The 16,716-nt window shown below is 40.2% G+C and overlaps 2 protein-coding genes and 1 long non-coding RNA gene across 4 annotated transcripts; 2 read left to right on the forward strand and 1 right to left on the reverse strand.

Annotated features, from left to right (window-relative positions):
- Positions 1-2,430: 2,430 nt before the first annotated feature.
- fignl1 (fidgetin like 1) lies at positions 2,431-6,389 on the reverse strand. Of its 2 annotated transcripts, XM_089011832.1 has the most exons (3): positions 6,231-6,389; positions 6,106-6,132; positions 2,431-4,968 (listed from the first exon to the last, which is right to left on the reverse strand). In XM_089011832.1, exons 1-3 carry the CDS (start codon positions 6,265-6,267, stop codon positions 3,110-3,112), a joined length of 1,923 nt encoding a protein of 640 aa, XP_088867958.1. In that variant the 5' UTR covers positions 6,268-6,389; the 3' UTR covers positions 2,431-3,109. The 2 variants fall into 2 exon arrangements, with proteins under 2 accessions (XP_088867958.1, XP_088867959.1); XM_089011833.1 differs by lacking the exons at positions 6,106-6,132; positions 6,231-6,389 and adding an exon at positions 5,476-5,648.
- A 290-nt stretch (positions 6,390-6,679) lies between these two features.
- Positions 6,680-12,857, forward strand: ttl (tubulin tyrosine ligase). Its single transcript, XM_089012590.1, is given in 8 exon segments — positions 6,680-7,369; positions 7,574-7,652; positions 7,762-7,855; positions 7,857-7,995; positions 8,968-9,103; positions 9,184-9,453; positions 10,568-10,711; positions 11,595-12,857. Coding segments are annotated over 8 exon segments (1,224 nt in total). The 5' UTR covers positions 6,680-7,200; the 3' UTR covers positions 11,788-12,857.
- Positions 12,858-15,042: 2,185 nt separating this feature from the next.
- LOC148889607 (uncharacterized) lies at positions 15,043-16,680 on the forward strand. Its single transcript, XR_016116950.1, has 2 exons — positions 15,043-16,312; positions 16,393-16,680. It is a non-coding gene; the product is annotated as an uncharacterized LOC148889607 (long non-coding RNA).
- Positions 16,681-16,716: the final 36 nt, after the last annotated feature.

Consider the following 16,716-nt stretch of genomic DNA (forward strand, 5'->3'; position numbering starts at 1 on the left):
AGTTCCTACATTTGCATGAGAGAGCCGATCCAGCAAGCCCTGCTATACAATAGCAGGATGTTCTGTCTTGCATGTATACTCATGGAATAAAAATAGATAGATAGATAGATAGATAGATAGATAGATAGATAGATAGATAGATAGATAGATAGATAGATAGATAGATAGATAGATAGATAGATAGATAGATAGATAGATAGATAGATAGATAGATAGATAGATAGGTGCACCTTATACTCTGGTTTGCCTTATATATGGAAAAAGTTTACAAATACACCATTCATTGAGGGTGCGCCGTATACTCCAGTGCGCCTTATACAGTATATGGAAAAAGTTTACAAATACAGGATTCATTGGGGGTGTGCCTTATATTCCGGTGTGCAGTATGTATGTATAACGTTTACAAATACACCATTCATTGGGGGTGCGTCTTATACACAGAAAAATAGGGAAATTTGATAGTTAATTTTCGTTTCTCAGTCACCCTATCTATCAATGCTGGTCGTCATTTATTTTTAAAATAATACATTTTTATCCATACTTTTAATTTGAAATAGCTCCCACTCATGATATTTACGACAAGGCTGAAGATAAAATTTGATTACAAAAATAGTAACATGATAATTTATATCACTATTTCTAGTGCTTAATAAAAGGCATTTTTTTAACTGTGAGGAATGACACAATTGAAGCAAAATGTTGCTTTTAAAGCTCAGATAAAAGTCATTCGTGCATTACCACAGTCAAAATTACGAAAACAAGCGACCACCATATGTCACAGTTTGGACTCCAGACTGAGCGGATCCCAAGCAGCACCAGAGGAATTCTATACATCTGTCCCAGTCCAGCTGTGAGGAGTCCCCATGATGCCAGCTGGAGGGGTGTGGAGGGGTTGTGTGACCAATGTCGCTGCTGGCGAAAGCAACAAAGTTTGAATACAGTGGCCAGCCACATAAGTCTTGAATATTGATGAGGGGGCTTGACAAAAAGATGAAAAATAAATGAAAGTCTGTTTTCATGGCCTTCCAGATTTGCAAAGATCATTTCATTAAAAATACATGACAATTTTATACACTCTATAATTGTCCCCCCGCCCACCTATGCTGAGGGATGTGCGAGTGACTGACGAGGCCCTTGGCTGAAAACCTTTCATCAGATTGCGGTCAGTTTTACTTTCTTAAAAGTGGTGGTCAGGAACGTGGGAGGAATCATGCGAGTCAGTACTCGGAATATTGTGGAAGAATTGCTCAATGAGCGGGATGTGTTGAAGTAACGACTGTCCCGGACTGTCTTTATTCATAAGAGGAAGGAGAGGGACGCAAGAGGACAGTTCTTAGGATACTGTGCGTGTTACTCAATTTCCGTGGAGATGATTAACAAATCCATCTGTTGCTACCAGTGTCAAGTACCGTATTTTCTGCACTATAAGGCGCACCTAAAAGATTTTTTTCAAACTGTCCATGTGCCTCATCATCAGCCTTCTGTACGGAAAACGACACCTTTTTAATGATTTTTAGCTGTTAGCATCTAGCTAGTTGTATCTGGCTATCTAGCTGTATCTATCTATCTAGCTGTACCTAGATATCTAGCTGTACATAGCCATCTAGCAGTACCTAGCCATCTAGCAGTACCTAGCGTTCAAGCAGTACCTAGCGCTCAAGCTGTATCTGGCTATCTAGCTGTGTCTCGCTGTATCTAGCAGTGTCTAGCTATGTAGCTGTATCTAGCTATATAGCTGTACCTAGCGCTCAAGCTGTACCTATCTAGCTGTACATAGCTATCTAGCAGTACCTAGCGCTCAAAAGCTGTACCTAGCGTTCAAGCTGTATCTGGCTATCTAGCGGTGTCTCGCTGTATCTAGCAGTGTCTAGCTAGCTAGCTGTATCTAGCTATCTAGCTGTACCTAGCGCTCAAGCTGTATCTGGCTATCTAGCGGCGTCTCGCTGTATCTAGCAATCTAGCTGTATCTGGATAGCTAGCAGTATCTAGCTAGCTATCTGTATGTATAGAGCTATATAGCTGTATCTATATGTCTATTTTTATTAATTTCATAAGAGTTGCTTGTTCTGTAGGCACAAGGGAACAGAAGCCAGTGTCTTATTTGCCGGTCCCAAACCCGGATAAATACAGAGGGTTGTGTCAGGAAGGGCATCCGACGTAAAAAGATTGGCCAAAACAAACAGGCCAACCTTTGAAGATGGAGGACACTGATTCGCTGTGGCGACCCCTTGAAGGGAAAAGCCAAAAGGATTCATTGATTCGTTGAAGATGTCCCTTATAATGCGGTGCACCTTATGTATGGAAAATGTTTTTAAATACGTCATTCGTTGAAGGTGCGTCTTATATTCCAGAAAACATAGTAAATTTAAGAGGCAAATACATTTTAAACAATGCTGTGTTTTTTCTGTGTTGCTATAAAAAAGTATCGGCTAAGAGCATTCATTTTATTTTATTGAATTTTTGAAAACACAAACTTTAAATAACAAGTCTTACATTGGAAAATTCGTATTTCAGAAACAAAACAAGTCAACTTAAACAGCAACGTAAACCTCACATTGGAACATTTGTGAACACGATTCATATTTCTAAACAAAATACTGGTAACTAAACTTAAACAGCTTCATTTGCTCAGTTGCCATAGAAATAATATTTATCCACCTGTGGGTGACAAGGATAATTATTTACGAGGCGATGTAAAAATTCCAAGCCACTTGTGTGAATTAAACCATTTACGCCAAGCGTGTGGAACACGGATAAATTCATTTTCAAATGCGTTCATGTTGTTTCTCGTCACATTAATTATTGTTCATTATATATATACAGTAAAGTCTCGTTATATCGATATTCAAGGGAGTCCGAAAAAATATCGATATAACCGGGACTATCGATATATCCGTCCCTGTTTGCATGTAATTTTCTCTGTGCGTGCATAGAAACAGTATCGATATAACCGGGACTATCGATATATCCGATATCGATATAACGAGACTTTACTGTATATATATATATATATATATGTTTGAACCTATTTTATACTCTATTTTGATTTTATTTTGATTTTTTTAATGAATTTATCTGTGTTCATATGAACAGACTGGGTGTAAATAAGTTATCGACCACTTCCGAATGTCTTATTCCACTCCTCATACAGTTCCAGGTCCTTAGATGAAACGCTGGGTCGCACCGTCTTCAGAGCATTTTGGAAGTCGCTGTAGAGGATCGGTCGCACCTGAGCCGGCGTGATAGTGGCAATGTCGCCTAGCTGGATGCTACGAATGGGTCCCAAAGCCGCTTCTCGACAAAGTTGCGTCATATCTGCGCCGGAGAAGCCGTCTGTGTTTGCTACGATGCACTCCAGTTCTTCCGCTGTCAGTTGGTTCTTCTCTCGGGACAGCAGGTTGGTTACGATCAACTGCCGGGCAGGACCTTCAGGAAGGGGGATGTACAACCTCTTGGCTAAGCGACGACGGGCAGCCTCGTCGATTTCCTGAGGACGGTTAGTGGCCCCGACGACTAGGATGCGGTCTTCTGCAGCCGTGGCGGCGCCGTCCAGCTGAACCAGGAACTCGGTCTTGATTCTGCGTGAGGACTCGTGCTCGCCGTCAGTGCGCTGAGACAGCAGCGAGTCAATTTCGTCAATGAAAATGACAGCAGGTTGGTGACAGCGGGCAATGGCAAATAAGGCTCGCACTAGTTTTTCGCTCTCACCAACCCATTTGGATGTAAGCGAGGAAGCGCTGATGCTGAAGAACGTGGCACCTGACTGGCAAGCGATACATTTGCCGATTAACGTCTTCCCAGTGCCGGGTGGTCCAAACAGTAAGATTCCCTTCGGTGGACCCCGGAGGCCTGTAAAGATGTCCGGTCTCAACATTGGCCAAACAACAATCTCCTTTATGGCTGTCTTCGCAAACTCCAGGCCTGCTATGTCGTCCCACACCACAGGGGGTCCGTGGTCCATGATCTCACTCATGATCAACTCCACTATCTTTGGATCAAAGTTTTTCAGATTTTTATCCGTAATCTGACATTCATGTTTGGAGTTTGATCTTGGCGCACCCTCCTCTTCGTCCTGCCGCAGCGTCGGCGACACAAATTTGGCAAGAGCGTTTCGGGGCCTGTTGGCTCCTAGGGATTTTTTTACAGTTGCTGTCGCGGCAGAACTCGCTCCTCTTTGGGCCTGTTGGAAATGTTTCTTGTTTTGATCCGATATTAACAGCTCATGAGCTGATTTGAAGGTAAATGGGGGTCTTATGTCAGACCCCGCTTGTGGACCCTTGCCTTCACTTGCATCTGGATGAGAAAAATTCTTACGCTTTGATGGATTGGAGTGAGTAAACACCGGCTGTATTCTTGTGCTTAAAGATGAGTACATATTATTCGACAGGTCCCCAGAGGTTTTTTGTATGTCTACAGAAGCGGCGGCTAGGCTATTCACCTCTATTTTTGCTTGCGGCGGACAATTATGTCTGAAAGTTGTGCCTTCTGACCTTCCCGCAGCAATGGAAGCAGACAAAGACCTGCTGGTGTTGCTGCTCTCTTGTCCAACAGCTATGTTAACATCTGCTGGTGCCACCAGGGAGTCTTTTCCCTCTGCACTTACTTGAATAATCTTCTGCACGCAGGGCAAGTCGAGCATGTGCTCCAAGGTGAGGGACGATTCCCATTTGGCGCTGTGATTCTTCTGATTACGAGCCAGATGAAGCGCGCTCTCTGCATAGTTGTTCAGCCCCGTGCGGGGTTCATCTGAGTCGAGCACTGCAGCATAGCGCTCCGAGTAGGTCCTGAGCAGGCTACCCGTGGCGGCCTCAGAAAGGTTGGAACTTGCCCATGCATACTGAATGGAGAGGATGTGGGCCCGGTAGGCATCGGCCATCTGTTCAGGTGTATAATTGCCAGATGAAATGTCAAAGGACCTCCTCTGCCATTCGTCCAGGTGCGTGCCACTCATGCCTGGGTTGTTCCAGCCTGGTCGAGATGATGGGGTTTAAGTGATGAAAAATGCAACACCTCAGCAAAGAAAAAAATATGGCTCCAGGTAATCTACAGCGTTATGATAGTGTAAACGCAATGTCAAATTCTCCTTTAGGTCACAAATAATGGTCCAACTTAATTGATTTTATGTAACAAGTTTGACAATTTAACAGTCTATTTCATCAGAGTCAGAATCATCTTTATTGCCAAGTACAGACAACACACATTTCCGGTAGAACACGCTGCACGAGTATCATCATAAAACAATTGCAAAGAGGCACTATACAGTTTTATTTGAGTTACTGTTTCCTTTCGTTCTTATTTCACAAGCTATTTTTTGACAGGTTATATAAATTGGGGTTCGAAAATTGACTTCAACAGTAGACTGTGGACTGACGTGACACCTAGTTCACGCTCGGATGCAACCGTCAGCTTACAAAGTAAACACAGTGAACATCAAGGTATGCAACGCAAAATGACCAAAAAAAGCACCCCACTTACTTTTGGCGGTATGCCTCCAATCTGTGATTACTTAGAATAAACACCACACCAGCAAGTATTCGTCATATGAAACGTAAAGTTTAAAACGTGTGAATGCTTAACTATTTGTACCGGCATTTGCTTCCTGTAAGTATCACTTCCGGTTGTCTTGAACACCCCGCCACTACCATTCAGTGAACATTTACAATTGTGCTTTCAAATAGTGGGGCACGGGGGGTCGATTGATCTAGGGGAACATGCTTTTTTAATTGTATTTTATTTATTTATCTGTGTATTTATTTGTTTATTTTATTTTAATGTCCGAGAATAAAGTGCAATTGCACCTCCAATACAATAGGCGGCAGTGGCGCTTGCATTGGCAGGGTGTGCACACTGTTTTCAGGGTTTTGTTTACACTCAGAGCACAGTGCAAACAAACACAACACAGAGCATTGTTATCAAATGTCGAAACAAGGTTTAGCAAGCCGTCAAGTGACACAATGAAAACACTTAACAGGATAGAGACGGAGACAAAGAAACAACTAAAGGTCTCCCGTCAACTATGACGCGGAAATATGACGAAGCCAACGGAACGCTTGGCTCGGCTTCACTGTGACTACGTTGCGGTCGAAGAAAGACAGGTGTTCTTACCGTTTCTAAAAAAATGTTGGCAGCGGACTGCAAGAAGCCAAAAAAAGAAGAGTTACTTAAATACATTAAAACACAATCACGCTGATAACACGCTTTAAACATCACATCGAAGAAATTCGACATACCTGAATGTGAATAATTAACCGTTGTATTTCCGGTCATTCACACACACACACACAAAAAAAATTCAATTATTAATTATTTTCAACGCTGAATTTTGCACACTTAGCGAATCACTTTTAGTCAAAAAGTTTCGACTGTGCCAGCAACGATTATGAACCCTGGAGTGCCATCTTGTGTTGGAAAGTGTATAAAGCCCAACTGGTCAATGTGCGTTTCCTCTTTCGCTTTGCATTCTGGGAAATGAAGTGCATAATGACGTTAAACACCACTTTTACACGTACTAACAAAGAATGTGCTTTTAGAAAGACGTCAAATATGTATATAAATGATATATACAACCTTTTAGTTCATTTATTATCATATATCCGATTTAAAAAAAACAATTAACGTGTTTTTAAATTCAAGCAAAAACTACAGTGACCGAGGGACTCGTAATTTTGCGACAGCTGGCGATATCATTAGACTCGGAACGCATGTCGTTGTTAGGTAAATAAATATTATTGTTGATTGTCTATACGTTAAGTAGCTATGTAGTTTGTTCATATCATATTTTAAATTACTTCAGACAAATTAGCAGCAATCCACGTGAGCCAAAACCGGATGCTGACAGCTTTTCGGCCCATGTTGGAAAGTCTGGAACTGCTGTCTGGTCCCAGTCACACCCTTGTGTGGTACCGGACACTGCTGGGTTGGTCTCTGTTAAGGCCTCTTTGCATATTCACTGTTAATAATTCGTTGTAACATAGTGGCGACATGCCTGGATTTGGTATAGATCTTCTGATTTCGTTGTGAAGTAGACGTTTGGACAGGATATGCCTGACTCATCGTCACCATGGCCCGGTCCGGTCAGAGGAGATAACACTTGACCCTCTGTGTGCTGCTGTCTCTCAGACAAGTTACTCTCCAGCAAGGAAAGTTGTTTTGCTTCAAATAATTTTCAACGATATTCGTAATACCATCCGACGTGGGATTATGGCTTCTCAGATGTACACTTTTGTTACCCGGGACGACAACAGCACCGTTTATGCAGAAGTTTCTAAAATCCTCCTTTCTACTGGCCAGTGGAAGAGGCTGAAAAGAGATAACCCCAGATTCAATTTGATGCTTGGAGAACGGAATAGATTACCATATGGGCGTCTAGGTAATGTATGTTTGCTCCATTTTTGCTATTTTTATGAAAACAGTGTCTGCGTGCGCTACATTTGGTGTCCACCCACTCAGAACGAGACAGCTGCAGTGACTGCAGAGAAACAAGCCCTGGGCGTCGTGTGGATTCTTGCAGCACTTACTGTGCAGTTTGTTAACATTCAAATATGTTTGTTTTTTTTTTGTTCTGGAACTGTAGGTCATGAACCAGGTCTGGTCCAGCTGGTCAATTACTATAGAGGGGCAGACAAGCTTTGCAGAAAGGCGTCTTTGGTCAAGTATGTATCTTTTTGTTTCAATTGCCTTTATAGCAAAACGTTTTATTCCACCAATGAATTATTCAAATGTTGACATTAGCAAACCATCAACCACTTTTAAAATCATCAGGCTAATAAAGACCAGCCCAGAGCTCTCTGATGCATCTAACTGGTTCCCGGAATCGTACATCATCTATCCCACCAACCTCAACACTCCTGTGGCTCCCTGCGACAAATGGTCTCAGTCATTTGAAGAGCAATCCCAAGACGGATGAGCGAGAAGTTTTCTTGGCATCTTATCATAACAAAAAAGAAAGTGGGGAGGGGACTGTGTGGATAGCCAAGTCATCTGCTGGAGCTAAAGGTAGAATATTACACTTTTGTCTGATACAACTGGATTGATCATTCTTACCTGAGCACATGGCATCTTAACAGTCGTGAAGGCAAAGAACATTGACCTTAAAGGACAACCGACACCATTTTTGTTTCCTAACTGACATCAGAAAAGCGTTTTATAGCATCTAAAATACCCAAAACACGCAGGCTGATATTTTTAGTCAAATGCAAAACACCAATAAAATGAGTTAAATTGTCCCAAAAGTACTTCCAAATGACACCGGAGATGCCCAGTTTCAGAAGGTCCCGCCCCCTTGTTCGTGACGTCACGCCAGGATGTCTTCTCTTGCTCTAGAATCAAAACAATGGCTTCAGATTCGGAGAAGATGCTTTCTTGTGACTCATCCAGTTATGAATATGATTCAAATAGTTCTGAAGAGGAAAGCATAAATGTTTGCAATCGATTAAAGAAGTCCTTCCGTCTCATTTTGAGGCGTCTGGACACCAATGTAGCGCCCAGAAAATGCACAAGATGGCGGCCAAGCTCCGATGGAAATGGGCTGATTTATCTGCTGGGAATTTGTGTCGACTAGTGTCAAATAGTAGTCTTGGTGCAACACACAACGATTCACCATCGCGTTATTTATGTAGTTTTCCTTCCAATTTCGCCATCAACACGAAGTTTTCAGACCAAACAAAGTACCCAAAATGCATTGTGTGTCGCTTTCTTGGTCAGGGGCGTTCCCTCCGTGACGTCACGTCAGGCATCATCATCAACTCGAAAACAAGACTTCCTGAATATTCAGCGCGAGTCTTAAAACGTAAAATATGGTTATATGTGGTGGAATCGTTGTAAAATACGCTCAGTAGAAGTCATTTGAAGTGATTTTACAAATTATGGAAACAACTTGTCCGGGGTGTCGGTTGTCCTTTAAAGCAGACATCAAGAAACTTTCTATATTGACATGCATCTTTAAAACAATACAATTTCTTCCAAAAGGTGCTGGTATTCTGATATCACACGATGCAAACCAACTACTGCAGTACATCGACAATCAAGGACAGGTTCATGTTATTCAGAAGTACCTGGAGAAACCTTTACTTCTCCAGCCTGGACATCGCAAATTTGACATCAGGCATGTCTTTTATATTTTGGAGAAGCTTGCAAAGAAAGTTGACATTGCTCTACATTAACAGTTTATGTTTTTTTTACCAGGAGCTGGGTTCTTGTGGATCACCATTACAACATCTATTTGTATCGGGAAGGTGTGCTGCGGACTTCTTCTGAGTCGTATAACAGCTCTGATCTTCAAAACATGACAAGCCACCTGACCAATCACTGTATCCAGAAAGAGCATTCACAGAACTACGGTCGGTATGAGGAAGGCAACGAGATGTTCTTTGACGAGTTTCGTGTGTACCTGCTCAAAACTCACAGCGTCGCCCTGGAGTCCACCATATTGCCTCAGATCAAGCAAATCATCAAGTAGGTCCAGATTGCTTTTTAAATAAATAAAATAACTGACAAAACAGCTGAAAAGATATTTAGAAACAAAGAATTGTGGCCAAGTGTAATAAATGTATCTTTAACTCATTCACTGCCATTCATAAATCTATTTGGGAATTGAAAATATGACGTAGAGTGCCATTTCTGAATTCGTTCGGGTTTTGTTTGTTCATGCTTGGGTGCCAATAAAGTGCTGGCCATGGCCTATGAAAATGTTTTTTTCCCTTCCACAAGGGGACACACATTTCCCTTTTTCCATATTAGCGCTTTGCTCCAGATTCAGCTGTTGCTATATCAACCAATATGTATGTATTGCATTGTATTTTGGACAACCACCCTCATTTCAAGATCATATAACTCCAGACCCATATAATTTAGGAATTAATTATTTTTTTCTGATGAAAGAAGAGTCATCACACATCAGAATAGTTTTTGTTTTTTTTCCACTTTCAAATTGCTGCTGTGGACTGCAAATTTCCCCATTGTGGGACGATATAAAGACTATTAAAGGCTTTCCGATTTTGATTCTACCTAAAATCCGAAGATCGTGCTCACATTACAGATTATCTTCAAAAGTAAACCGGCCCTTCTGAGACTCAGTAATTCATATAGAAGTCCTTTTTGCACATGTACAGCAGTGGTTGTAACTTCCTCCTATTATTCCACGATGGCATTGGCCCACAAAAACACATGTTTTGTAACCTTTGGTTCGTTGCACACTGTGCTTTGGATACGGAGTGGAAAATGCTGGCGGCTGTTCATTGCACAAATCGTTAAGTGGCTAATTTTGTGTTCGGACATGAGGTCAATTTGGAAAGGGATTGGGGAAACAAACTGCTTTAATTTAATGTTTTAGATGGGTTAAAAAATACATTGAATTATTACTTTTACATTATTTTATTGTTATGTGTATTGTTCTTTTAATTGTAAAGTGTCCTTGGGTGTTCTGAAAGGCGTTTGGAAAAGAAACATTATTATTATTATTAAATGAAACAATGTGTTATATTTTAGACTGGATTTAACCATCCACAATTTGCCCATAAAGCCGATTTCTGAATAGAACCTGAAAACATTTGATTGTGTGCTTGTGCAGGAGCTGTCTGTCATGCATTGAACCATCAATCAGCACCAAGCATCTTTCCTACCAGAGCTTCCAGCTGTTTGGATTCGACTTCATGGTGGACGTTAACTTCAAAGTGTGGCTCATTGAAATCAACGGAGCGCCGGCCTGTGCACAGTCAGTAGAAAAACATATTTGAAAAAACACACATTTCAGCCAGTGTCACGGTAATTAACTTATTTACTGCCAAAAATGTGTCCGCTCCAGTGCCAGGGTTTTTGTCACTGTCACTTGAATTCCAGGACCCACAGAATATTGAGTTTTAGGAGTACATAAACATTCAAAGCAGCGTAAGAAACTTTAGAATCTTTTCTTTCATCAAGAAGAAAAAGTTAATTACTAAATACATGGGTCTGGAGTTATATGAACTTAAAATGAGGGTGGGCCGTCCAAAATACAATGCAAAGAGACAGGCAGACGACAGTGAGATAGTTTCAACTTTGATAGTTCAAAGGCAGAGTGCAAGGTTAAAATATCCCATCAATCAAGCTCCACAAACAACCCGCACAAGCCACCTGTATACTTGATGCAAAAAGCTATCAACCCAGCTGAACAGAACACAATTGATGAGGAACTAGATAAAATTATCACAGAGAAAGCACCTACAAGGGATCATTCCTCAAGATGCTGAAAGAAGAAGGTTACGTTCCTCATCAAGTGTTTAATGCTGATGAAACCGGCCACTCCATTCTATCAACGACCATCACAAAGGTAAATAAAATGACTATTATACAGTACAGTTTATTTAATTATAATAACATAGCACATTTATTATACATAAAATAAGGTATATTTTGTGTAGTTTTAAGGCTCAGAAAATTAGAAAAGTATGTTTTATGGGAACCTGGGAACAGATTATTCTCATTTTAATGGTTTCCTATGGGAAATTAATTTTTGGGATACACACTTTGTCTGGGAAGCAATTAGGTTCGAAAGCCAAGGTATCACTGTCCCGGTATACACCTACTGACACTGTCTTGTGTTAATGTTTCACCTGTAGGAAACTGTATCCTGAACTGTGTCAAGGCATCGTGGATGTAGCCATTTCCAGTGTCTTTCCGCTGAACAATAGCGGTGACTGTTCATCGTCTTCGCCTTATTCTTCCTCTCCATCCTCCCTGTTCTCAACAAACGTTTGCGCCTCACCCAAACTGAGAGGACCGCTTCACATTGGTCCTTTTACTCGACTTTAAGCACAATCACCGCCTCCTTGTCGTCACCTGAAGGAGAAGCAAATGCCATCAATTGTAATTTCAGCATTTATCGTCCATCATCTTTCACGCATGTGTGTTTTCAATCTGCAGATGGTCTACTCTATTTATTTGAGAAAACAAGATGATCAAGATTAAACTTGTGCCTTAAATCTCCAGTCGTGAAACTGCTAATGTAATCGACCCACCAATTTCTCTACCAGTGTGTTGGGAGATGCACATTGGTTACTGCAACTTTATCCAGTGAACGACAGTATTCACACTGGTTCCAATTCAATTGAACAGTGTCGGTTATCTCACCAACTGAGTTCTTATTTATGTCCCTTAAGACATATTAGTAATTAGCCTGAACATAATCTTATTCATTTCATAATCTATTTTAGTGTGGAATGTTTGCTTCTGGTATTTTCTTAGTTATTGTTTGTCCTCCGTTAAAATGTGTTTTTAATTTTAACTCCCTGCGTAGTATTATCATTTATTGTGAAAAATAGAGATTGGGTCTGCAGGATGAGCACTCGACTGCCCAGATTTATTTATGAATTACAAAATATAAGCGATCCCGTGTTCATTAGAATGGGCCGGTTGTAGCTGAAAAGATGAAAGGGCTGTTATGTAATTAGTTTTTTGTGTTATTTTGCTAGCATGTAGGTAAATAATGTAACAGTAGATTTATTGTTTGTTCTATTTTTGTAAAAAAAATTGTTTTCCCTAAACCACAAGGGCAAAAGCTGTCTGAGGTGATTTTGGGTGCGTTTTGTTTGAAAAAGCGTTTGTCTCTCCTTAAATTGGTCCATTTCTTGGTCAACAAAACCTTAATTGTTTTTGTACATCATAATTTCCTGTTTGTTTCACCGTTTTGATCTAACTTCATCCCAACCAAAGATGAAATGCTGTATGTGAAATATATTGTAAAATTGTGTGCTCCGATCTGAATTAGTCAATGAGCTGAGGTGAAACTGAGCGTTACAGAAGTGTTTGTTTGCTGACGTGATTCCTCAAATGTTGCATGGTTGTGTGTCAAACTGTATTCCAGAATAAAAACGTGAGCCCCGCTTAACTCTGTCTCATTCAACAAATCTTAAAAAAAATACCCTAATGCCATCTAAGACAAGGGAAAAAGTAGAAAAATAAAGGAGAAAACAGAGAATACAAAAGAGAAAAAAAGAAACACAAAAAGAGAAAGATAGAAGATTCAGAGAAAATAGAAAGGTAGAAGAGAAACAAGTGAAAATTTGCGAAAAAGAGAAAAGGGTAGAAGATAGAGAAAAAAAGAGAACACTGTAAGTGAAAATGGTAGAAAAAGAAATTGAGAAAAACAGTGATAAGGGTAGAAAAGGATAAAGGAAGAGAGAAGACAGAAAAGAGAAAATGGAAAAGAAATTGAGACAAACAGTGAAAAGGTGAGAAAAAGGGAAAATGTAGAAAAATCTAGAGCGAGAAAAAAGAAAGGAGAAAGAGAAATTTAGAAAAACTGCGAAAAGGATAGTAAAAGAAGGAAAACAGAAGAGAAAAATCTAGAAGAGCAAGAGAAAAAGAGAGAAAATAGAAAAGAAATAAATTGAGAAAAACAGTGAAAATGGTAGAAAAAGGAAAATATAGAAAAAGAGAAAAATATAGAAGAGCAAGAGAAAAAAAGGAAAATAGAAATTGAGAAAAACCATGAAAATTGTAGAAAAGGGTAGAAAAAGAGGGGAAAATATAGACAAAGAGAAAAATCTAGAAGAGCAATAGAAAAAAATATAGAAAGAAATTGAGAAAGTAAAAAGGGTAGAAAAAGATTGAGCGAAAGAGAGAAAAGACAAAAAAATACATGAGAAGAGAAACAAGAGAAAAGGGTATTAGATAGAAAAAGATGCATCTTATTAAATTTGCTTTCAGGTTCACGTTTGTGACTTACCATCGACTGAGACTTGTCTGAATCACACCAGGTCAGGTCACTCTTATTGCCCACGAGGATGATGTTGGGGGTCCGGGTGTGAGGGAGGGAGGGGGCGTCCTGCATCCGGGCAAAATAAACTTTGATCTTATCCAACATAACAAGTCTATTGAGCCGTTCTTAGTCTGGTCCCTCACATCGGACCCGTTTGCCAGTGGCACAAAGCCACAGACAACTTAGCTCCTGGGATCATTGGGACACGCAAACCCCTCCACCACGGTAAGGTGACGGCTCACGGAGGGGGAAAAAAGGCCATCCAGCTGGCAAGACCTTCATTGACCGTGGAGTCAAAAATGAAGGCAAGAGTTTCCACATTTGTGGTTTCAAATAGAGCCATAGAGATGGCCAAACACCCTCAAATTCTGGACAAAGGAGTCCAGAATGAAGGCAAGGGTTTCCACACATTGACATTTGTACATTGGAACGCGTATAATAGCTTTTTCAAAACCTCCAAAAACACACAGCGTTTGTTAGCTTGTAATTTTTCAAGTTCCTAGGAAACGGTTCTAGCTTGCATGAATTCCAAAACACTTCGCGTTTGTTAACTCGTCATTTTTCAAGCTCGTCTGAAACGGTTCCAGCAGACATGAATGATTGAAAACTGTTTAACTTACCTTTACTGATGCACCACCAACAGTGTGTGCAACAATAAGATACTTTTAATAAGTATCTACACACTAGCACCTACCTCCATGCCGAGCACTTACCTCCACGTCAGGCTTGAAAAAAAAACGTTTTCCGTTCCACTTGTATGACAATCGGCAAATCGGAAGAATCCAACAATAAAAATAATATTTGCTGTGTAGCTTTATCTTTTGTTTCTATTTCTAATTATATTTTAGTGATAGTTGTATCTATGCTTGTCTTTGACCGTAAAGTGCCCTCTGGAGCTTTAAAAGGCACTTGAAATAAAAATGTATTTTTTAATATGTATTAATTAAGAATTAAGTATTACGACCACCCAGTAGCAATATTAGTCAAATAATTACCACAAAAAAACAAGACAAAATCAATACAGGATAAATACAAAATTAATAAACCTTCAATGCAAAAAAGAGATCACTTGAAGTGTATACACAGTGATAAAAAACGGCATGCCTTTGAGTATTTTCATTCATTTGTAGCAAATCATGAAGAAATCAACAATACACAGAACACGAATCAAACAGCAATGATGCAACCACAAAATAAATATATAGAAAGTCGGTCATTTATATCAAATCATGAAGAAAAAACAATACACAGAACATGAATCAAACAGTACTGATGCAACCACAAAATAAAATAAGACATTTAAAATGCATAGCAGCACAAATCGGTGAGCGTTCAATGACCACTCACCGTATCACATTTCAAACACAAAATGCAAAATCACAACAGAGTAAGCAAGGCACAGTGGCTAGCGCGTCGACCTCACGGCGGAGGTATCAGATTCAAGTGAAAAAATGCTTTCTTCGTATCATTTCAACAACGCTTTTTGACACAACAAAATCGAAAGAGCCAACCAAACGCTGTTGGCTGCGTCCACATTTTCTCAACTCAATGAACAATGCAAAAAGCAGAACCCAAATGCAACAATCGAACACAAATGACAAGACAGCAGATGCAAACAGCAGAAGCGAGCAGCAAAGGCGACGATGTCAAAAAAAAGCTTATGCACGAAACGGTGTAACAGAATACACCGTAGCAATGTACATATGTGATACAACTCAATCCAAATGCAATCGAACACAAATGACAAGACAGCAATGCAAACAGCAGAAGCGAGCAGCAAAGGCGACAATGTAAAAAAAAGCTTATGCACGAAACGGTGTAACAGAATACACCAAAGCAATGTACACATGTGATACAACTCAATCCAACTTTACAACACAGTGCAATTTTGACATCTTTCGACATGAGAAACGTGAGAAACATTAATTACATACCTGTATTTCGGCTCTGCGGTACTTCCGGGTGGTGCTCTTTTTCCGGGGTTTTTAAACGCCAGAAAAAGGCGGGAAAGGTGGGAATACCATTTACGCATGCGCACGATTGGTTTCCGTTTTTCTATTTCGTGATGGGAATTCCTGCTCCTTCGACCTCCAAATGGCGCTCCAGTTTTTCGTTGTTTTAATTAATTTACTCCCCAAAAATGTATAATAAAATACAAAACGATTTACTAATGTAAAAAATATAATATATATCATTTTTTTACATTTCATATTCTTCCGAACATACTCAACATGGAGTACAGTGCTACAAAAATATATCAAGTACAAAAACAAAGACCCATCTCAAAACTGTCAACAAAATTGTGCAATCTCTGAATGTGAATATTAAAAAAAAGAAAAAAAGCAGCATCCCGGTTCGCGAAGATTGCCATTTTTTTGTCTTTTGTCTGTCCACGGAGTGTGGAAACTCCTCCCATCTCTCTTCTACCATGGATTCTGACCAATCACGTGCGGTTTTAACCGAAGGGGAGAAAGACCGGCTCCTAAAGCGGCTCCAGTCGTTCATTTCAAGCCGGATCGTTTGAGAACTACACGTCTGTATTCTGTTCTCCACAAAAAAAAAACGAAATTTCTTAATGTAAGTAAACGGCCATGATGTGTATTTTTGGGGTAAAAGCGGGAGGCTTGCTCAGGCTGTCTTGCAACGGCTATTCACAGGCGCGATCTGGCTACTGAGCGGTACGGGGGCTTTGACCTGATCCCTTTCCGAACTAAGCCGGTGGACCCGTCTTCAGATAGCGACATCATGTGGTACACTGTGCATGTTTGAGATTTGAGACCCATCATATTCTCTTGATATGACCTGCCCCCGTCGAAAAACAATGATGTATTTAAGGTTTAAATAAATCTTAAATTTTAAGGGCTCTATGGAAAATGTTGAGTGAGGAAATAAAAAAAACAGTGGAAAAGAAATGGTGGCAGTGGGAATTTGTTCATCCGTGGGAATCTGAAAAGTGTGTACTGTACGTGCTTTCTTCTTCA

Source organism: Hippocampus bargibanti, linkage group LG13, assembly GCF_051943395.1.
Source record: "Hippocampus bargibanti isolate YZ-2025 linkage group LG13, ASM5194339v1, whole genome shotgun sequence".
NCBI lineage: Eukaryota > Metazoa > Chordata > Actinopteri > Syngnathiformes > Syngnathidae > Hippocampus > Hippocampus bargibanti.